At 42.6% G+C, this 21,721-nt stretch overlaps 2 protein-coding genes, 8 non-coding genes and 2 pseudogenes across 12 annotated transcripts; 11 read left to right on the top strand and 1 right to left on the bottom strand.

The window, feature by feature from the left end:
- The first annotated feature begins 335 nt into the window (after positions 1-335).
- LOC125535010 (uncharacterized) lies at positions 336-2,950 on the top strand. The gene is made up of 7 exons (XR_015615493.1): positions 336-794; positions 880-955; positions 1,114-1,187; positions 1,317-2,003; positions 2,343-2,477; positions 2,564-2,761; positions 2,857-2,950. It is a non-coding gene; the product is annotated as an uncharacterized LOC125535010 (transcript).
- Positions 2,951-5,140: 2,190 nt separating this feature from the next.
- Positions 5,141-10,328, top strand: LOC125535011 (uncharacterized). 2 transcript variants are annotated; one of them, XM_048698073.2, is made up of 6 exons: positions 5,141-5,449; positions 5,542-5,644; positions 6,305-6,378; positions 6,612-7,238; positions 9,673-9,750; positions 9,856-10,328. In XM_048698073.2, exons 1-6 carry the CDS (start codon positions 5,243-5,245, stop codon positions 9,886-9,888), a joined length of 1,122 nt encoding a protein of 373 aa, XP_048554030.2. In that variant the 5' UTR covers positions 5,141-5,242; the 3' UTR covers positions 9,889-10,328. The 2 variants fall into 2 exon arrangements, with proteins under 2 accessions (XP_048554030.2, XP_048554029.2); XM_048698072.2 differs by having other exon boundaries at positions 9,673-10,328.
- LOC125541968 (small nucleolar RNA snoR103) lies at positions 7,391-7,503 on the top strand (annotated as a pseudogene).
- Positions 7,814-7,921, top strand: LOC125541966 (small nucleolar RNA snoR103). The gene has a single exon (XR_007297756.2). It is a non-coding gene; the product is annotated as a small nucleolar RNA snoR103 (small nucleolar RNA).
- LOC125541961 (small nucleolar RNA snoR103) lies at positions 8,097-8,202 on the top strand. The gene has a single exon (XR_007297751.1). It is a non-coding gene; the product is annotated as a small nucleolar RNA snoR103 (small nucleolar RNA).
- LOC125541960 (small nucleolar RNA snoR103) lies at positions 8,278-8,384 on the top strand. Its single transcript, XR_007297750.1, has one exon. It is a non-coding gene; the product is annotated as a small nucleolar RNA snoR103 (small nucleolar RNA).
- LOC125541959 (small nucleolar RNA snoR103) lies at positions 8,440-8,547 on the top strand. Its single transcript, XR_007297749.1, has one exon. It is a non-coding gene; the product is annotated as a small nucleolar RNA snoR103 (small nucleolar RNA).
- On the top strand, positions 8,602-8,709 carry LOC125541963 (small nucleolar RNA snoR103). The gene has a single exon (XR_007297753.1). It is a non-coding gene; the product is annotated as a small nucleolar RNA snoR103 (small nucleolar RNA).
- Positions 8,753-8,859, top strand: LOC125541958 (small nucleolar RNA snoR103). Its single transcript, XR_007297748.1, has one exon. It is a non-coding gene; the product is annotated as a small nucleolar RNA snoR103 (small nucleolar RNA).
- Positions 9,065-9,173, top strand: LOC125541969 (small nucleolar RNA snoR103). Its single transcript, XR_007297757.1, has one exon. It is a non-coding gene; the product is annotated as a small nucleolar RNA snoR103 (small nucleolar RNA).
- A 522-nt stretch (positions 10,329-10,850) lies between the features above and the next one.
- Positions 10,851-12,871, top strand: LOC125535012 (uncharacterized). Its single transcript, XM_048698074.2, has 3 exons — positions 10,851-11,007; positions 11,123-11,188; positions 12,624-12,871. The coding sequence occupies exons 1-3, from the start codon at positions 10,960-10,962 to the stop codon at positions 12,660-12,662; spliced, it is 153 nt and encodes a 50-aa protein (XP_048554031.1). The 5' UTR covers positions 10,851-10,959; the 3' UTR covers positions 12,663-12,871.
- Positions 12,872-12,930: 59 nt separating this feature from the next.
- Positions 12,931-21,111, bottom strand: LOC125534698 (2-dehydro-3-deoxyphosphooctonate aldolase-like; annotated as a pseudogene). The gene is made up of 12 exons (XR_015615359.1): positions 21,020-21,111; positions 20,836-20,938; positions 20,708-20,765; positions 17,533-17,592; positions 16,276-16,350; positions 15,658-15,742; positions 15,113-15,171; positions 14,546-14,590; positions 14,164-14,262; positions 14,001-14,048; positions 13,868-13,915; positions 12,931-13,778 (listed from the first exon to the last, which is right to left on the bottom strand). The product of XR_015615359.1 is annotated as a 2-dehydro-3-deoxyphosphooctonate aldolase-like (transcript).
- Between the last annotated feature and the right edge of the window lie 610 nt (positions 21,112-21,721).

Here is a 21,721-nt window from a genome sequence, read left to right as displayed (position 1 = left end):
TGCCTCTTGGACCATAGGCCTATGCTTGACCACCATGATGCTTCGATTTTCGGATACTAGTAATTGAGGAAATGAGCAGGTAATAATGTAACACTACTAAATGTACTTCAAAAGATATATAACATAGGCAGCAATTTGACACTGATTTTTCGCTTAATTGTAGAAAAGTCGACATCATTGGTGGTCTAACATGAACTATGATTTAAGCGAGACACCGGTAGAGAAACACAAAGTAATATTGGCGGCACGGCGATAGTTACATCAAAGATCTCCTTCAGTGCTCCATGCAAGGATAGTTTAAAAAAAATCAAACTTTTCTCTTGCGAATAAATACTAATAAAATAATGCACAAATTGTTTTTCATCTCATTTCTTTGACATATGGTTTTATAACCCGGCCCAAACCTGTTACACAGGGCCCACCGGTCAGACACACCCACTCGCTGACTCAAGGGGGCCACCACTCAGCTATACTGCGGCTACCCAAGCTCCTGCGCCGGCTTCCTCTGCTCCACTCCACTGCCATCCGCCCGCCGTGACAAGAAAGCAGAGCAGCTGCGGCGCCGGCCGGCCAGCTCCATCTCCGCGATTCCTTCCATGGCCTGCGGTGGCGTCGTCGGCGCGGGGGCGGACCGCCGGGAGGGCGAGTGGCTGCGCGCGTACGGCCGGGCGGCGGCGATGGTGCCGCGGGTGGAGGCGCTCGCCGCCGGCCGCGCGCGGCTGGAGGCCGTGAACGCGCTGCAGCACGAGTCCTGGGAGGCCCGCGACGTCCTCCTCCAGTGCCGCCTCCTCCAGGTGACCCCTCCGCTCCCTCCTCTTTATCCTACCTAGGGTTTCGGGCTTTCGGCTGCTGACTGGTGTGTGCTCGCGGAAATGTCAGGCGGATGAGAACACGAGGATGTGGGAGGCAACGTGCATGGCCCAGCAGCCCTCCGGCGATGACCGGATGTTCGCCGGTAAGGGGAGCATTTCCTCACCTACTACTCTGTCTGCTACTAGCACTGCGTTATCTCTGTTGCTCTATATTGATGTTTGGGATTTGGGAGCACAGTCTGCTACGTTTCGCTTTCTTATGATCCAATATCCTTGTCCCTGTCCGCTGCATTCAATGTAGAACCCCTAAAGAGTGAAAATGAGGATTTAAAAGATTTCATACAAGTCTTGGAGCTGGAGAACGAGGAGCTTAAGGTACCTTACCGAAACACGAGTTGCGTCTCAGCTAGCTTGTGCATCCTGTCAATTTTCTGAACTTATATCCTGTCAATTTTCTCAACTCGTATCTTGTGTGCCCATGCCTGCTTCTTATACTGTTATTAGATAAGAGTGAAGGAAATTGAAAGTGGCGCAGGTCACTGCCTAAATGCCGCAGGCCATGAGCACATTGCAGGAGATCTAGAAGCAGTGCTAAGACGATTGAACCAAGCTCATGAGGCACTGATTGCAGACAAGGATAAGGAAATTTCAGCACTGATTGCAGACAAGGATAAGGAAATTTCAGCACTGATTGCAGAGAAGGACAAGGAAATTTCTGCACTAATTGCAGAAAAGGACCTCGTGCGAGAGCAGTTTACGACACTGGAGCGGGACTATGCTGACCTTCGTAGCTACAGCAGTAAACAGGCAGCACAAGTTACTGAAGCAAAGCAAGAGCTTAAGCGGCTGCAAGTGGCATCCCAGAAGAAGGATGATAAGATTCACAAACCGCGAGCACGAGCAAAAGCAGTTGAAGCCAAAAGGAAGGTGCTTCCTGAGGATAAGCGACAGGAGATGACCTGTATGCCCAAGGAAACAGATGGGCAAACTGAAAAATGCAAAGATGGGCAGCCTGAGACTAGTGAAAAGTGCAACAAGGATACGAGTGAGACACACACAAAGAATTGTTCACAAGGTCCTGGTTTAAGGGGGGAAGAAATGAAAATTTGTTCTTCTAAGCAAATGCTAGCAAAAGATGGGCAACCTCAGACTAGCCTGAAGCGCAAGTGCGTCACTTCCTCCTTACCAAATGTAAATATTTCATTTCCATGTATATGGACGACTCACACTATACCATTTTTTATCATTGTGTTATTCCTTTACTATTTATAGTGACCCTGTCTTTCCATACATGTACAGTTAATGGACACCCTTGCACCTGTTAAGCAGACCTGGCTTGCATCTTAATAAAAGCTGATCACCTTGTACTAATATGCATAGACAAATAAAATTTGGAATGTCATTTATCTACATTTCTGTCTTGTTCTCATTCTCTGAAAAGCTTCCTGTTGGAATTTGGATTGTCTTTGGTCTAGTAAGGGTTTTGGTTTCATGGGCGTGTCAGTTGACTAATTGCTATTTGGCTTGTAGTATAATGAGCAGAATGCAAATGATGAGGAAAAGAGTAATCAAGTTCTAGAGCCTCTCAACAAGAAGAGGGTACCAGAGAAAGGGGAAGTGGAGCAAGATGACAGTAAGGTCAAACTCGCCAACGGAAAGCAATCGGTAAATACTCGTTTTTCTTGTGATTCTCGGTTTTATACTAGTCTTGTATTCTGATGGTGTTCTATTTGGTTCACCTTGCCTTGAAGGCCTGCCCAGCAGTCGATGAACGACATGCTCCTCAAGATCCGTGCCGTGAAGGATAGTTTGATGGACAAACCTGGCAAGTTTGAGGAGTCGATGAACGCCGCGATCCTCTACATCCGTGCCGTGAAGGATAGTTTCAGGGACAAACCTGACAAGTTTGGGGAGTTCTTGGCGCTCCTGCGCGGAGTCTATAGCAACAGGTCCGTGATGCATGAGCAGCTACATCTACACAAATTTCTCTGTTTTGAATTTTGACGGATTGTAAACTTTCCTGTTGGTCCTTTTCTTTTTGAAGGATCGATGCTCGAGCCCTCACCAGCGCCTTGAAGGTCCTGTTCGACGGGCGCCCTGAACTCATCCTTCAGTTCAATACGTTCATGACATCGTAGTTCAATACCAGACCGAGCTCAGGAAAGACGACAGGGCTGGTTTAATGAAATGTGGCCATGAGTCCCGGCTAGCTAGGAGCAGATGAACTGATAACTGCTGCCACTTTTTTTGTAGACTGATGAAGTTCCAGTCTTCCATTTTGCTGGTCTTGCCGTGTGTGAATTCGTTTCCGGAAGCTGAAAAAGTAACGTGTAAATTATCTATTAGGACTCTCTGCCTATTTTCCACTGTTTTCTCAACATAAAAATGAGGCTGCTTTTGAAGTGTTGGTGCCGGATGGCTCGGAAGGGGAAAAGCTCATGGATACGCATGACATGGAGTAGGCAACAGAGCAGGTATTTTGGCGGTTTTATTTGATGCACGACTGCACTGTATATTTCTTTCTTTCTTTCTTTCAGAGGCCATATAGTATAGGCCACAGAAAAAAAAAGATGGCATAGGATTAGCATCTACCAAACGTATAATGCAGTCGGTGAGTTACTTTACAAGTGGACCTGAGCATGGCCTAGGCCTAAGTAAAACCCGGTGATGAATTGAAGTTTCTACTCCCTCCGTTCCTAAATATTTGTCTTTCTAGAGATTTCAACAAGTGACTACATACGGAGCAAAATGAGTGAATCTACACTTTAAAATATGTCTATATACATCCATATGTGGTAGTCCATTTGAAATCTCTAAAAAGACAAATATTTAGGAACGGAGGGATTAGTTGTTATTTTGGAGCTATCAAACGTATAATGCAGTCGGTGAGTTACTTTAAAAGTGCATCTGAGCAAGGTCTAGGCCTAAGTAAAACCCGGTAATGAATTGAAATTTGAGTTGTTATTTTGGAGGGGCTGGGCACTTGTTTTTTCATGGTTGCAGCGTGTCCGCAAAATGGTAAAAAGGAACCCATGAAAGTCTCAGATTCTTGCCTACTTAAGTGTTGAATCACATGATCAGTTAATGTATAAAGAGCATATCGTGGTACATAACCGATTTATTGCGTAGTTACTTGAGCATTAAACAAAGTATGGTCGCATGTGTCAATATGACTGACTCAGAAAACTATGGGAAAATTCTCTTCTGGTATGGCTGAGCATGACTTCATTTTGCCGAGCTTCCATAATTCTTTCCATTTGTGTTTTCGATGATAGTTTCGATTGCTAGTTCCACTCGGTGATCAGCAGCATTGTAATATGTGTCTTCAATTTTTTTTAGCAAGAGGCTCATGCCACGTTCCAATTTTTTGAAAGGAAACGAAAGTATTACACGCCCTGTTGGGCAGCATTGTAATATGTGTGTTACTTGTGGGATGAACATAAGGACCATATCAATCCTGGAAATGAAATAAGAAGCCGATGATCTGCACCTGAATGTTGATGTGTATACTCACTGCTGGGCATACTTTGCAGTACTGTGTCAATGTAGGTCTGCACAGAAGAATCTTAATATTTTTTACTACATGAAAACTAACATATTCATGTGAGTTTACTGTTTAAATTTACAGTTAAATGGCCGATTAATCCCTGCTCGTAGGTTCTAGGCGATTAATTGATTAATTGGCTGATTAACTTGCCGATTAGCCTATTAATCTCTTATTCACCAGCCAACCGAGCAACTACTAGTTAACGATTTTCTCAACAATGATCAGAATAAATGAGCCTCTTGCTGGCAAATGGCAAAGTAAAGTAAAGTTGTAGTACATCTTTTTGCCAAATGATGAACATGTGCTTTAAAAAGAGACAAAAACAATGTTCAGGGACAAGTGTTCACCCTTCTCCCATAACCACGCCGCCACACCCCAATGTCATTTTCGTCATTAGAAAACTCTCACTCAGCGGTGAGACAAAGTCTTCACGCTCAAACATCGGTCGAGCAGACAGTGAAGGACCCAGAGATTGAGGTTTGCCGGGATAACGACCGATGACGGAGCTCGATTGCGTTGCGTTCGCTGCCAGGGGGAGATGCCCTACACCGCCGCCGGAGACCAGGGGCGGCATCCCCTGCTCACCCCCGGAGGGGGATTCACGAGATCACACCCTCGCTGGCTCCTCGCCCACGCCGAAGGAGACACCTCCATGACAATGAAGAGGTAAAAACGAAAGGAAAATTTATTTTCTCCATGGCCATGGAGCAAGATATTTAATGTGAGGTTTTTTCCCTCAAAAAAATGTGAGATTTCTTTTATTTAAGCAACAACGGTCGTTTCCGGCTCTCCCTCCGACCCCCAAACCCCGCCCGCAATCCTCAGGTGAAAAGACGGAAACGCCCACCACCACCCCCGCTCCACCCCTGATTCGAACCAATCCATGGCCGGCGGCGGCGCGTCGCCGGCGCGGGAGGGCGGCCGGGAGGAGTGGCTGCGCATCTACGACCGGATGGTGGCCGTCCTGCGGAAGAGCCACCGGGACGTGGAGGCGCTGCTCGCCGACCGCACGCGCCTCGAGGCCGTCCTCAAGATCCAGCACGACTTCTGGCTCCACCGCGACGCCGTCCTCAGGGACCGCCTCGACGAGGTCCGCCCCTCCCTCCCCCCTTCCTCCCTGATTCTATCCTTCTCCGACGAGGTCCGGCCGGCGGCTGACGGTCCCTAGGGTTTCGCTGGCAGACGCGGAGGGTGGAGGACTGCCTGCGGCGGGGCGACGCCGCCAAGCTCGACCTGCTCCTCGGCGACAAGGACCTCGAGGTGCGCCGCCACCGGATCTACATCGGTAAGACCACAAATTCCCCAACTCCCTCCCCCTATGTGCCGTTCTTGTCGATTTGGTGGGAGAAATCCAGAAATCCTGGGGCATGGATTCTTCTGGAGGGTTTTGGGTAGCTCTAGGTGCCAAAGCCGGCGTCTTTTTCGGCTCAGGGGTCGTCTCCGGAGGCATATCCGCTGCCACACCCGCCAAATGTTCCATCTTTGCTTGCGTTCGCTCTGCAATGCTTGGATTGACATTGTTGTGATGCTTGCTGTGGCATGCCTGATGTGAATTTTGTCAAGATTCTCTGTATGTATGCATGCTGCTGTGCTGGTTTAGTTATTTCTGTATGTTTCGCCCTACAGACATTTTACGGAAGTTCTAAGCTAATTCACCAAATGTGTATGTCATAATATTGCTTGGGCTTCAAAAGTTGTTAATCACGGCGGCATTTCATACATCGTTGCACCGTTGGACGCCAAAGCGGTAGTCCAACGATGATATTTCGTCATTTCCACAGCATATTGCTTCTGTTCACATTCATCAAGAACCAGGATTCCTGGCGATTGCGACCCACTTATAATGACAGCTAGTGCTTTCCTTTTTTCCATTTGGAATAACGTTTCGCTAAGGAGTTATATTGCTACTGGTTGCTGATATCATTGCGTTTTGTGTTTGATGTAGAACACCAAGATGGTGACTTGGAGGATTTCAAAAGGGATGCGGCTGCTTTGGCTCAAGAAAACAATGAACTGAAGGTACTTGCCAAAACATAAGTTGCTTTACTCACAAGCATGTACTCCCTCCGTTCCGAATTACTTGTCTTGGATTTGTCTAGATACGGATGTATCTAGACTCATTTTAGTGCTAGATACCTCTGTATCTAGACAAATCTAAGACAAGTAATTCGGAACGGAGGGAGTAGTAAACTTTGTCCATCTCGTTAACTGTTGTTTTGTATCTGCTCCTCCTGTTTTCTTCTTAACTTTAGATAAAACTGAAGGAAGCTGAAAGTTGTGCCGAGCTCAGCGAGCCGATTACAGACCCCGAGCACAGCGGAAGAGATTTGAGAGCAGAGATACGGAAGCTAAAGAAAGCCTATAAGGCCCTGAGCTCGCAAAAGGAGAGTGAGGTTTCCGCGTTACTTGCAGAAAAGGATTTTGTGTGGAACCAGTACAAGACAATGGAGAAGGATTACGAGACGCTCCTTAAGAAGAAGAAGATGGAGGCAGCACAGGCTACTGAAGCAGCAGAGAAGCTTCAGCGGAAGGTGGAGGAGCTGCAACTGCAAGTGGTGGCCCAAAAGAAGGATGACGATGTTCGCAGATTGCAAGCAGAAGCTAATGATGCCAAAAAGAAGGTACTGGCTCTTGAGGATAAGCTACAAAAAATGCACTCCCTGGTCAGTGAGAAAGATGATGAAATCCAAAAACTCAAGAGTGGGCACCTTCAGTCTAGTCAAAAGCGGAAGAAGGATATCAGTGGGACACATAGAAGATCTAGGTCTGAAGGTCCATCTGTACGGGGCAAGTCTAAAGGTAATCCTCGGAGGCAAATGGCAGAAGAAGATCAACCTGAGACCAGTCAGAAGCGTCAGTGTGCCTCTTCGTTGTCAAGTGTAAGTATTCCATTCCCAAGTATATCATTCATGTACTGAGCTACTGACATGCTCCACTGATAACCTAGACGCTGAGTTCCTGTTTTAGAAAAAAATAACTTTTCCTGTGACCGTGTAGCAACATCTGGTTGCAATGTCTAATTCTTGGAAGGCTGCATGAGTTGCATTTTGCTGTAAATATGGACAAAGAGTAATGTTGATGTAATTTAAGTGAGTATTAGTTGAGTTGCAAGTGCTCATAAAGCAAAAGTACCATCACATATACTAAAGTACATTCTTAGAGGAGTCGGAACCAGGCAAAATATGTCTCTGACTTACCAGTTTATCACTTTCGAGCTAATGGGTAACCTTGTACTGCTAGCTTGCTCATCTATATGCGTAAACAACCCTCCGCAGAGAGGAAATATTATGCATCTTATTGCATTGTAACCCCATTCCTCATCAGTTACAATGTCCTAAGTCTTTGATGTTGCATGAGTTGCGATCAGCTTTTGTTCATAAATAGTAAAATCTGCAATTTACTTGCGTCAGTAGCAACTTTTCACCAATAATTGTAATGTCCAATTCTTGGCAAGCCGCCTCAGCTGTGTCTTGCTGTAAATATGGACAAAGAGTTAACTTGATGGATTTTAGGTGAGCATTATGTTCCTTGCTACGTGCTCATGAAGGACCATCAGATCTGAATTCAAGGAGACTTAAGAACGTGGCCAAATATTTTCCTTGATTTAACCATATTACTGTCAACCTTGCTTGTAACCTTGTATTACTGGTTTGTTCATCTATACGCAGAAGCAAGACCGAACGTACCACTCTTATGGCACTAACCAAGTGCTCATCTATGTCCTAATTCTTGGTAGGCCGCATGAGTTGCGTCTTGCTGTAAATATGGACAAATAATAAGGTTGATGGAATTTAGGTGAGCATCACTGAGTCGTAGATGCTCATAAAGGACCATCACATATACACCCAGGAGACTGATTAATAGTAGGACACGACACTGTAAACCTTTTTGCTCGTCTATGTCCTAATTCTTGGTAGGCCGCATAAGTTGCATCCTGCCGTAAATATGGACAGATAATAATGTTGATGGAATTTAGATGAGCATCATGTGAGTCGTAGATGCTCATAAAGGACCACCACATATACACTTGTGGAGACTAGTAATAGGACATGACTCATCTATGTCCTAATTCTTGGTAGGCCGCATAAGTTGCATCCTGCTGTAAAATATGGACAAACAATAATGTTGGTGGAATTTAGATGAGCATCATGTGAGTTGTAGATGCTCATAAAGGACCACCACATATACACTTGGTAGACTAGTAGTAGGACATGACTCATCTATGTCCTAATTCTTGGTAGGCTGCATAAGTTGCATCCTGCTGTAAAATATGGACAAACAATAATGTTGTTGGAATTTAGGTGAGCATCATGTGAGTTGTAGATGCTCATGAAGGACCACCACATATACACTGTAATCCTTTTTGCACATCAATGTCCTAATTCTTGGTAGGCCGCGTAAGATGCATCCTGCTGTAAATATGGACACATAGTAATGCTGATGGAATTTAGATGAGCATCATGTGAGTTGTAGGTGCTCATAAAGGACCATCATAGATACACTTGTGATACCAGTAGTAGGATGGCAAACATATGCTGTTTTCATTATCAGTATTTCATCTGAACTATTTCTACACCTGAGGTGGCTAGTTTATTTGTCTGCGTGCATAGTCCAAATTACACGACAATGAGAGGGCCTATCGTCTTTGCCTGTGTCGCTTTGAATTTTCTGCCTCACATATTATGATGTCCTAATTCTTGGTGGGCTGCATGAGTTGCATCTTGCTGTAAATATGGACGAACAGTAAACTGATGGAAACTTGGTGAGATTGTTCTTTAAGTCTTGAATGCTCGCAATGGGACTGTCGCATAGTTTCCTCGAGACTATTGATAAACTTTCGGTTTCCGAATATCTCTGCAATCACAATAAAGTTTTAACTATATCATGGACAAGAGCGATCCTTTACATACTTAGAAGTGTTGAGCATCAAAGTTTTATACAAATGTTGGCAATGTGAGCTTTGAATACGGATGTACAGATTGAGGTTAATTGAACCTAATGTGCTTGGTTTTGAGTGCTAGGAAGTTTTATTTTGTTCTTATAAATAGTAGCTTCAAGATATTTTGCTGTAGTTTGGTGCAATGTGTATCACCATGTTGAAAGTTGGACCTGTTATTAAATGTTTTCTGAGCTTGTATTGTGGTATATGGCATAGAAAACATACTACTTGCTTCAAGACCTTCCTTGGTTTTTCTTTCCTGGTTTCTTTTGTACCCTTGTTCTCCTGTGGTGCAACTGAGCTGGTAAAAGTATAATCTACGGATACTATGTGGAGGAATATGTGTGCTGACAGAACACCATTGCTGCATGCAGGGACTGGCGCTCCGGCGTTGCTCCTCGAGGATGACGCACCTGAGACCCGCGTCGTCGTCATCACCTGCGCCTCAGCAGGTACTCTTCCACTCCAGTTTCAAGGTCCCAAAGCTGAAGGCCCCCGCCCCTCCTCCCCCTCCCCCCTCGTAGTAGTCTGATCTAATGGTATCCTGACATGTGCAGCTGCTGTTAGACCTCCATGATGGCTGTGTTTAGGTGTGTGGAGTTAGTGATCAGGTTTAAGTTTTATCTTGCGCCGCGTGCTCACTGGAGGCGGCGATTGTGTTTTGTAACCTACATCCTCTCCCTTATTTTGGAGGCCCTTTTGTAACATATTCGTGGGCGCTGCGCGAATGGGAGAGCTCACTGACCGGTGTATGTATGTATGTGTGTGTTAACCAGGTGGTGCCCTGGGGCCGGAATTCACAAGGTGTTTGAGATGTGATACAAACTCCCCTCAGTAATAGCTGTGTGTTTCTGCCGTTGGTGTATAAAATGTTGAGTGGTGGATGTGTGAGAGGACATAAATGTGCACATTGTGGATGATTACAGGGAGTGCTTGCGTTTCTGTTTGGGAAAATTGGTGCTTGTTGTGTAGCACCATTTCAGAGGAATGTCATACACACTTGATATCTTATACACAGGCATTTCCTCCATATGGTGCTGGTTTGGCATTTCTCTTGTGTGTATATAAATAAACCTGACTAAAAGGGCGGCGATTTCATTGTTGGGAAAACCGCTCGCGGTATCATGTTACCAACTGTCAAAATAGTACTCCCTCTGTCCGGAAACCTCAAATGGGGATGTCCATTTGAGGGATAAGAAGCTTTTTCGGACAGAGGGAGTAGTGTGCAAGCATACGAGAGAAGGGCGATGCTGCGAAAAATAACCAGAAAGTGGTTGGAAATCGTAAATTTCCCTCGCGTTTACGTAAATTCTTAGCAAGAGGGTGAACACAATTTTTTTAAACCAAGCTTCCAAAACAAGTTGAGAAAAACAAAATTCCAAGAGGGAGGAGACTCTTCTTCTTGGAGCACAAGAAGTAACCGCCCGCTCCCCAGCACTGCCACGCGGGCCCCACCCGCAACAAGTCTCCGCCGCGGGCCGCCAGTATAAGCCCCGGCCCGGCCCGGCCCACCCGATCCATCCCTGTCTTCTTTATCACCCGAGCCCTCCCCTACTTCTCACCCACGAAAGAGAGAGAGAAGAGAAGAGGAGCCCTCCACCCCGCCGTCGCAGCGCCAACCAAACCCTCGTCGTGTCCCGGATCCCGCCGCCGCCGCAGCCATGCCGTTCACCCCGGGACCCTACTCCGGCAAGAGCACCCTCGCCCTCGTAAGAACTCGAAAGCGCCCTCATAGAACTCCTATTCCTCCGCGGCCTCGCGGATCAGATCTGGATGACTGACTGACCGATGATCGGCGTCCTCGCGATGGACGTTGCTTTGCAGGTGGCCAGGGTCTCCGCGGTCGGCGTCGGCGTCGTCTACGGCTCCATCAAGCTCGGCATCCTCAAGGTACCGTAACGCGCCCAATCCCCCTCTTCCATCCCCTATGGCACCGCGCGATCGATGCGATTTGGTAGCTTCCGATGTGGGTCGGTTGGTCGGTGGTTCCTAGGGTTAGGAGGGTTTGATCCTAGGACTGTGCTCTGTGTGCCGCGAATCTGAGATTATTAGCCAAGGGGTTGCCTTCCCTCGCAAAAAAAAAAAAAAGCCAAGGGGTTGCCTTCGGAGATGGGGCTGATTTGCTGGTTGATTATTCTTCTGGTTTGGTCTGTGTCGCGTCCTGTCTGTTGAGCCCGAGATTTACCAAGGGTTTGGGTTCGGAGACGCTGTTGACAATGTGGGTGCCCACTACCGCAAGTAGGATTCTTATCCCACTTCGGCATCTATTGCCACCACCTAGCAATTGGTGTCCCACTTACCCAAGGGTTTTGTTTCTCGATTTTGATAGGGTTATGTAGCATGACGCACTGGTTGTTAACACTTGTTACCATGTTCTGTTAGTTTCAGTAATAATATGTAGCATCATCATGGGATAGTTCCATAGACTTGCTTCTTGTTAGCATGTTCTCTTACTCTTACAGAAAAATAAAATAAAAGGATCTTCCTCTGGTTCTGGTTGAACCTGCTTGCTGTCATTTGAATTTTGTTCTGTTGTCATCTCACAGTTGAGTCTGAGGCCTGGTTGAACACTGCACAGCTTAATTTGTACTCCCTCTGTCCCATAATATAAGATCGTTTTGCAAGTTTTTTTAGCTTGTAAAATGATCCGTATATTATGGTACGGACGTAGTAGGTTGTATCACTCATGGCGTATGTCTTGTATTTATAAGTAATTTAAGTTGCTCGAGATACATCTTGCTCAGGCAAGCTTGTACCATGATCTGTATAGATTTAGGGACTTTTCTTTCTATGCTCTGCTCGGTGGCATTTCGAGATTGATTGGACACAGTTGATACTATAGAACAATCCAACTGCTGTATAAATGAAACCATACCTGCAAATATCTGAGTATCACTGCTGAATCATAAACATCTTGTTTTCTGCTTCAGCAGTCATTAAGAAAACTACTTCACATATGACAGTCTAGGATCCGATTTTAATACGACCAGTAAACCAACGATGCTGCTCCACTCAGCATGCGTGATGTTAGGCTCTGTTCGATTGTAGTGTCGTACGTGTAGCAATGTTCTGTCTTCATAGCAGGCTTGTTAGAGATAATAATGTTCATCTTGTTTTCTCACCCCCTATCTTATTTACATTTAGCAGATCCATTGAACTGCTTAGTGTACGTTGGTTATCTTTTCCTGTCTGCTGGATTATTATGTACATATGCTTTTCTCTACACTGAATCGGTGTCTAAATCGAAGATCTTTGCAATTCTTTTCCCTTGTTACCATCAAACCATCTTCTTACAGTTGCATGCTTTTTTTTTCCGGCTGTCCAGATGACCAAGCCCAAGGAGGAAGCAGCTGCTCATCACTGAGGACAAGTAGCTCCAGCGCGTTGACGCCGTAGATTCACGATGTACCTTCTATATGTGCATTCGGTTCTGTGATTTGTGTCTGAAACCCAAGAAACCCCAGACCCATGTGGGAGCTGAACCTTAGTTTTTTGCTTGTGGAAAATAATATCCTCGGCTGAATCGATTTGAAATCAGGAAGAGTGAAACTTAAAAAATCCTTTGGTGTGGTACTGCGATGCATCCTGGCCCAGTTTTTGTTGTGTCATCTAGTTTTTGCTCGGCAAGCTGGTCTAGCGAGCATCTCGGCGACTGCATTTATCTAGTTTTTTCTTCAATATATAGCAAGTTCAATAGACCTACATAGCAGTTCAACCAAACGCTCTTAATGATAAGTTGCTCTTTGTACAATCTCTAGAAAGGTATCCTATCAATTGTGAATGTGAATTCTGAAAATTTACTGCCAAAAAATTGATGTCCTAAGCGCAGGTAGAGTGAAGGTAGCACAGTGCTGAATTTCTTTTTTTCTTTCTACTGAACAAACATAAGTTGTTAATTACTACTTCCTCCGTCCCATAATATAAGAATGTTTTTGACACTACACAAGTGGCAAAAACGTTCTTATATTATGGGACGGAGGGAGTAGTAAGATTATTGTTGTAGCAACTGTTGCTTGAAAGGCCATTCAAATTTCCAGCGTTCCTGCTGAACACGTTTATGTTGTGCCGTTACCTCGAAGTAGATTAGTGTAGTTTCTTTTAAGAAAAGTTGCAACATACTCGTTTGTTTGTTCCCCTAATAGGCATTATGATTTTCAAGGAGCATTGTCCACAACTGTATCAGTTTTATCACCAGGGATAAATAGAGGAAGCTGCTATCATCATGGTCATGCAACCCTGTGTGTTTCTTTACCCTGCCGTCCGATTTCAACAAAATGTTCTCCAACTGAAACACCACAAATCAAAACTTTCGGATCGACTCTGATTCAAAACAGCAACTCTGTGACTGCTATGCTACGCTTGGAAAGAGACTAATACACCATATTGGCAGCGACAAGGTTTCCTATTGCTATCCACTGCCAAATCATTCCTTAAATGGAGTCAAGTAGATCCTGAGCGGTTTCTTTCCTTTCGTGACCCGCTTCACACAAAGAGAAAGAAAAACGGTGAGCGCTTAGAGAGATGTTTGGCCTCACTATACATACCCAAGCAAGGATGTCTAACGCTTACAGCGATCGCAATCAATTCTTCCAACACCTCCTCCAAATTGCGCAATGGCTACAAACAAATGCTGAAGAGTAATAAGTGAGCATATCATCACACGTTATGATTGAAAATGTCTTACAGTGATGGGAAAGGTTACCCATTGAGTTGGCCCATCACACGGTGAATTCAGGGGGTCATCATGTACCTGTCATAGGATTGTGAAAATAATCTTACAAACATTGTTGTGTCTCTATGGATCATAACAAAAATGGAAGGTACAAGGAGCAAAAACCAACATGATAGCAGCTTCATCGACCTACCTCCATGAAAATACCATCAACACCAACTGCAACAGCAGTCCTTGCGATGCATGGTATGAGTTCTCGTAAGCCCCCACTTGCAACCCCACCACCATCAAGCTTACAAAACAGAATCAATGCCCGGTCGAGCAAAATTAAAATCCTCAAGAGACAGTTAGTTTGGAAGAGGTTTAATTAATCAAGAATTTGGTCAACTGCCACAACTTTCCATGTAAACTATTGGCAACATTTAAACATCATGATGTTATTCACAAATCGACATGACTCTGTCAAAGGGAAAAAAAAAGGAAGACAAGAACAATTTGCGTAAGGTTGAGCAAAAATGTCGGCGAGGACAATTACCCTAAACCAAGAGAAGCATATTGGAAATAGGTGAGTATACCTTTTCCCCAGCTGGTTGTTGTAGAGCATGTGTTACATCAGCTACCTGAAAATGCATACCTCTCTATCACTGATCTATGTCATCGTTCATCGTACATTTATAGTTACCACATAACATGATATTTGAGCATACACGATCAAGAATTCAATGTACAATTCAACTATTGAAAGGGCGATCATCTGGTTCATGTCTAAATAACCCAAATCCATTATCGAGTAATAACAACAGAAAATAGCACAAAAGCTAGACTACATCTGCCATATTAAGGCAAATGTGCCCCTAGAGGGAAAAAAAGCTCGATGCTTAATCACTTAATTGACACTAAAAAACAACTACCTCCATTATATGATAGAGCTCAAATGTTGCAAAATAGGTTAATGCCATCTTTTGCAAATATCACGCCATTATGAATACTGGACATCCGGATATACCCAATGTCACCAATGATAACCTTTTTTTTATTGTGGCCGAACACCAATGATAACCTAAGCAGAGCTTTTCATGAATAGAACCAACCTGAATATGTGATTGTGCAATTGTGGACAAAAGCAAGGTGATAATACTTACAACTGGGCAATTTGCTTCCCTCAGCCACTCAAAGTTTCTTGGATCAACAATTAGATCATCTGTGTGTGCAATGAAGACAAAACAAGATACTGCCAAATCAGTTATCTGCTAACATAAGTTGCATGTTGCAGGAAGACTAATGCCTGATTCTCCTTTAACCTGAATAAGGAAAGCGGGCAAATGGTTGTATTGCTCACTTGGTTTTAGGGCAGCTGCACTACATGGTGCCCCAACATGACTATTAGTATGTACTGCTATTAGTAAATTCAAACAAGCTAAAATGCTAAATGGCTAGGGACACAGAGACATTTGAAGAGCTAGTTAGCCCTCAGATGTCACTTTTCATGTTTTTTTTCTTCACAACAATCATTATTCCCCATGCCACATCATATCCGAGTGTCCAGAAAGAGCAGGATACCCTAGTCAGTACAATATGTTTCCTGATAATTACATAGCATATAATGTAATATGATATTATGTGTTTTCTCTTATTTATTTACTTCTGAAGCAGGCAGTACAAAAAAAAGGCCAAAAGATGACTTAACTGTAGCCAAACATGGTGCCTCGCTCACAGACCATCACATTTTGATTTCCAGCAAGTCTAATTTTCTCCGCAGAGTTGGCCATAACCTGTTAAGTAGCACACACATGTTTCTAATGTTGGATTAATAAAGAGTAGAATAAAAGGTCCAAACAAGCGCAATTAGCTTCAACTTTGCCTGACCATTCAATCTCATAGAGAAAGAAATCACATGATGTGAAACTTCCCTACACAAAGGACATTATTGAACAAACTAAGCATGAGTTTTTTAGGCTAACGCTAAAACAGACAATGGCACCAGCAATAACGCAGATAGTGGCAACAATAGTGCTCCTATTTTGATTCGTATGAAGCGCCCATGAAACATGAGATTGTATCTTTCTAATGTTTGACCAATATATAGTCAAACAATATAAAGGTTTAGTAAATATGCCCCGTGTTTAAATGTGCTTTCCACGCTGTCATAATTTTCTTGATAGGTACAAACAATATATTGGAAAAGAAATTTATGGTTAAAGTTTAATTTTGTCAAGGTGCCAACTCAAACGCATCTTATAAGAATCAAAAGATGGAGTACTACATTCCAGATTTGGGAAGACTGCCAAATAGAAATGCAACTTACAGACGGAGCACAGAATTGCCCTTCCTTGATGTTGATAATCTTCCCAGTCTTAGCCACAGCCACTAGAAGGTCAGTCTGTTGCCACAGATACTTATATTAGGCATGTTGAATGAGATATTAGAATAGACTAGCAAAAAGACCCGTGCGTTGCAACGGGAGAGACGATTGTATCTGCAAAATGCATTTGCAGTCAAGCTGAATTTAATCTTTACCGAGATATGTGGGAACAAAGATTGCATATCTTTAATATGAACTAAAATTCTAAGTGAGTGACAAAAATAGGTTGAAAAATCAAGAGTTACACTAATAGAACTTTAAGAAAATAAACTCAAATCTGCAGTAGAGAAGTGCACTCGGGAAGTAACTTTTTCTCTTGAGGATTGCAATAAACATAGAACTTTTTTATATTTGATAGTACAAACGGAAAACTTCATATTTTGTGGTGGCAAGGTTGCATGATTTTTTTTCCGGATAAATCATGGTTCGCGAGTTCAGCTACGGAAATAAAGAAATTCTTTTCTGACTTGAGATGACTTTTAGTTGAAGTGCGGCACATAGAAAACATGCCCTGACACCATGGGTGTAGTAACTGGTAAAGAAAACTTTGTACATGAGCTCCCACATTAAAAGGCCAAGGGTACATCTAGTCGAGCACGTGAAGCATCTCATGAAGCAAGGGAGGCGTTTCATTGTCAACAAAATCTCCCGGGAAATGAACCAAGCGAGCGATCTGCTTGCTCGTTTTGGTCGTCTAGAGGAACGGACAACAGTTTGGTTAGGATCAGGGCCTGATGAAATATTAGACCTCATCCTACGGGATTGTAATGTGACTATTATTTAATCAATACAATCCCTTTTCCCCGCAAAAAAAAAGGCCAAGGGTACATAATGACTGACAAAAAGGGAACGTGTTTACCTCATATAGAGGTCTTGTACTCCTTGTGGTTTCTCTTAATTTCTAAAACTAAATTAAAATTAAAAAGGGGTGACGACTGGATTCAAACCCGCACCTCCTGGGTAGATGTGTGGCGCTCTAGCCACCACGCTACAACATCTTTACTGATGTTAAGGGAGGTTCGCTAGCTGATAAACCAAATTTAGCGCAGCGACCTGCGATGAAAAAAACGAAACGTTTTTTCTGACTTATAGGTGGCATACTCGGTAATTTGTAGCAACTTTGGAGGTAAATTATATGACGTACGGGCAGAAGCAATAGCCCTTTTATTATTAGGGTAAGATTCATGCTTGATCTAGTACCTGGCGACAGAGGAAAGCTGGAATCTGTATAATATCAGCAACTCTTCCAACAGCTTCACACTGATTTAGTGAATTATATAGTTAGAAAGCATCTTTGGCTTACACTTGAGAGCAAAGGACACACAAAGGGCACAATAACGCATGTAGCAGTACAAATTCAACACAAAAATCCTAGCAATATATTCAAACAAAGATATTTTAGATTCAGACATGTCATATTCAAATGTCACTTCTTCTTCGATACAACCCCCCTAAACACATCAACGGTGGAGATCTGTTTATACCTCTTCATAATAAAAGGTAAGATGGTTTTTTTTTTGTTTTTTCTAGTTAATGATGAATTTTTTTTCGTATACGACACCCAACCCCCGCCGGACTGGGCCGGGCCCAATGGTGATGGCTGTAGTAAGCGTGCCCCTTCACAGGATGTAAAAATTGAAAAGAAAAACAAATCAAGTGGAGATACCGCAGACCTCTTGCAACAAGCCTGAGTGGCTCACCAGTTGACCCAACTAATGACTGTGTAAAGAAATGACGTCAACTCTTAGAAACTAACACCAAGGAGCGCGCCTCTTCGCGGGCTGTGAAAAATCACAAAAAAACTAGCTAGGAATCTAACCACACATCTCTTGCAACAACCGTGAGTGGCATACCAGTTAAGCTGACTAATGTTTCTGCAAAACGAGGAGTGCACATACTTAAGAACTAACACTAATACATAATTTAGGTACCTTTTAAAAAAAATTCAAACATTTGTTGGAAATTCTGAATAAAATTTTACAAATCAAATAATGTTTTAAAATCCGACAGTTTTCGAAAATTTCAGTTTTTTTATAAGCATGACATATTTCGAAAATTTGAACAACATTTTTTAAAAGCATGAACATTTCAAAAAAAGATATATGTTAGTTCAAAATATTAAGTATATTCTTTTGAACAACATTTTCAATAATTTTAAAGAGATATGAGGAGCGTGCAAACTTAAGAAGTAACTTTCTGAACAATTTTATGAACACAACTTGACTTGCTTTCTTTGTGGCTTATTATGTGGCAAATGTAACTTCGTGAAGTTTTAGGCCGGTTTTTCATGTTTTTTAAAACGGGCTTTATTCTGGTTTGTTTTCCTTTTTTATTTTATTTTTCCTTTGTTTTCGTTCCTGTTATTTCAAATGTGTGAAACTTTTAAAATAGAAAAAAAATCATGAATTTGTTCTCAAATTGTTTAATCCTTTTCAATTTCTCGAGCTTATTTTTCAACTTTTTGCTGGACTTTTTTGGAAAATTTTAAACATGAATATTTTTTCAGCATTGATGAACTTATTTCAAATCCACAATAGCTTAGCTGGTTTAGCTCTCACGTGGGGAACAAAGCATGCATTGGGCCATTTGTATCCTGCATGGTTGGACACACGCGTGCGATTGAGCATTTGGTGTTGAGTGACACGCGAGAGGGGGCCTCGTACTGGATGCCTAGATTTCAGTTTTTTCTTTCAGTTATACGGTTTAATACCTAACCTGATTTGAATTCGGTTATTAAAAAGAAACAAAAATGTTTGTTGGGCATTCTTGAAATGAACCCAACATTTGCAAGTAGGTGGGCATGCCCATGGTATGCATCCATGCCAGGTTTGAATGATTTCTGACACCGTATGCAAGTCGCGACACCTCCGGCCATTTATCGGCATTTTTTGACCGAGAAAACTCTAGAAAAGGCAAACTTGTCGAAACCCAGGCAACTCGGACCGGTGCCTTGAATTAGTCATAAAAGGCCATGAAAAAACCAGGGCCAATTAAAGGATGTTGAGAAGCAACGTGCTCTCAGACGGACCTTTCTGGCCTACCCGAACACTCTCCGTTGAACATGATCTATTTGGACATTCTTGAAATGATCCTAATTTTCCATGCAGGTGGGCATGCCCAAGGTAGGCATACATGCCAGGTTTGAACAATTTCCGACACCGTATTCAGGTTGCGACACGTCCAATCATTTACCGATCTTTTTTGACAAAGAAAACACCAGAAAATGCAAAACTTTTCGAAAACCCAAGAAACTTGGCATGGTGCCTTCAATTGGTCATACAAGCCATGAAGAAAATTGGGGCCATTTCAGGATGTTCAGGAAAACGTGCTCATGGCCTATCCAGACACCCGCCATTAAGCATTGTGTTTTTTGGGACATTCTTGTAACGATCCCAACTTTTGCTAGCACGTGGGCATGCCCATGGTTTCCATCCATGCTAGGTTCGAAGGGAAAAAGTACTTAAAAATCATAATTAAAAATAGTTACTTAAAATTGTCATATTGGTGAATTATTTTCTGTTTTTGCGAGTGTCAATGGGCCAGCCCAGTCGGCCGGTCTCCTGTGTGTGTTGCCATCTATTTGACGCTACTCCCGAACCATATGGAATTTCCTAATTGACACTCGTCGCATGACGTTGTTAACCAAATGGATAGAATGAGCGAAGCAAATAACTTATGGTCTCGCCTATTGAGCATCCTTAGTGACCACTGAACCTTCAATATTTCGAATATTTTTAAAACCAATTTTCTAAATTTCAAAATATTCATATTTATTAGTCAATGTTCAAAAAATTAAGAAATTGTTCATAACTTTAAAAAAAATTGTACATGTCTTCAAATTATGTTTGTCATTTCTCGAAAAAATCAAGAATTTCAGAAAAAGTTCGTGTTTTCCAAACATTGTTCAAAATGTGTTTATTCAAAAATTTCACAACTGTTAGATAAATGATTTGGATTCCAAAAAATGTTCATCTATTATAATTTGTTTGGAATTCAATCAATGTTCCCGTTTTCATATTCTTTTCAAAAATTTCAAAAAATGATGGTCTTATGCTTCTGTTACAAAAATGTTTGTTGTTTTTCCATTTCTTTTCTGGAGTTGCAAGAAACGTTCACGTTCCAACAGTTGTTTGTGTTTCCATAGAAATTTGGAATTATAAAAATGTTCGCGTTTCAAAGCTGTTCATGGTTTAAAAAAATGTTGTAAGAAAAAGTGATGGTACCTGTGGTACAGTAACATTTCATAGGAAGGAAACATAATTAATGGACTCAGCTAAGTATGCAGAAATATTAAGCGAGCGACACAGAAGAATTTGGTAACAAAACAGATGAGAATTTCCTTGCATATACAGGATTAATAGAATTAAATGCATACCTGGCAGCTTTCATGCACGTCGGTGACCACTGGAAGGCCGTATCACCTTTTCAAGGATCTGATATAGCGAGGTGAAAAGGTTAGATACGGAAGAGACAAAAGGTGTAACATTATTTCGTCGCACGGACCTTTAGGCATTGTTCCAGACCAGGACCGTGGAAGGATTTCGACGATGTGCGGTTTGCTTTATCAAAGCTTGACTATGATTTGAACACAAGAGGCACCCCAAGTCTGGCATGGAGAGAAAAGGAAACAGGTTTAGTTTGGCTGGCCCAAGAATAAAGAGAAGTATGGTGATTGGTTGTTTATTACCTGGTTGTGATGGCTTTGATGTGTTTGGCCATCTTCATGACGTGTTGCTCTGATTCAATCACATTGAGCAGCCTGGGGGTCAATTCTCGCATACATATATACACGACGTCTTGAGATGTGATCGCAGTGCTGGTATCCAGCATCCAACAACAAGATAAGCAGCACGCACGCCACCGACGAGGCGTCCATTCTCCCCCCTCCTCCTCCTCCCTGCAGATCTGCAGTGGTTTCTGCTCGGCGAGGATCCGCAAGCTGACTGTGCAAATAAACACAAAGCTAAAAGGAAAAGTTCAGAGGTAAAAAAGACAAGTTGGTGCAATGTGATAATTTTCCTGCTCTTTATAAAAAAGTGTGTGAATCAGGAAAAATGGAACGGGACATATTTGAAGGTTTAAATTCAAGCTCATCTGAATTTAAATTCAAATGGGTTTGAACTGGGGCTAGGTGTGGAGAGTGTCGAAAAAACATGATTTTTTTTGGAGGAGCATAGGAAAATCATCAAAAAAATTGGGCAGAGTTTAGAGAACGGACTTGAAGTAGAAAAATGCATGATATTTTTCAAAGATGCAAAAGGATAATGGAAAACCAAAATGCTTGATAAGATTGGCAACTCAAATGCTTGGTAAAATAATTTTAGGTGAATTATAGAAGTTTTAAAATAAAATAATAATTTAATCCATAAATTATCCAACCAAAATTACA

The sequence above is a fragment of the Triticum urartu genome, chromosome 2A (assembly GCF_056163025.1).
Source record: "Triticum urartu cultivar PI428250 chromosome 2A, HENAU_Tu73, whole genome shotgun sequence".
Classification (NCBI taxonomy): Eukaryota; Viridiplantae; Streptophyta; class Magnoliopsida; order Poales; family Poaceae; genus Triticum; species Triticum urartu.
Note: the sequence above shows the minus strand (reverse complement) of the source record. Positions and strands in the feature narration are given on the sequence as shown.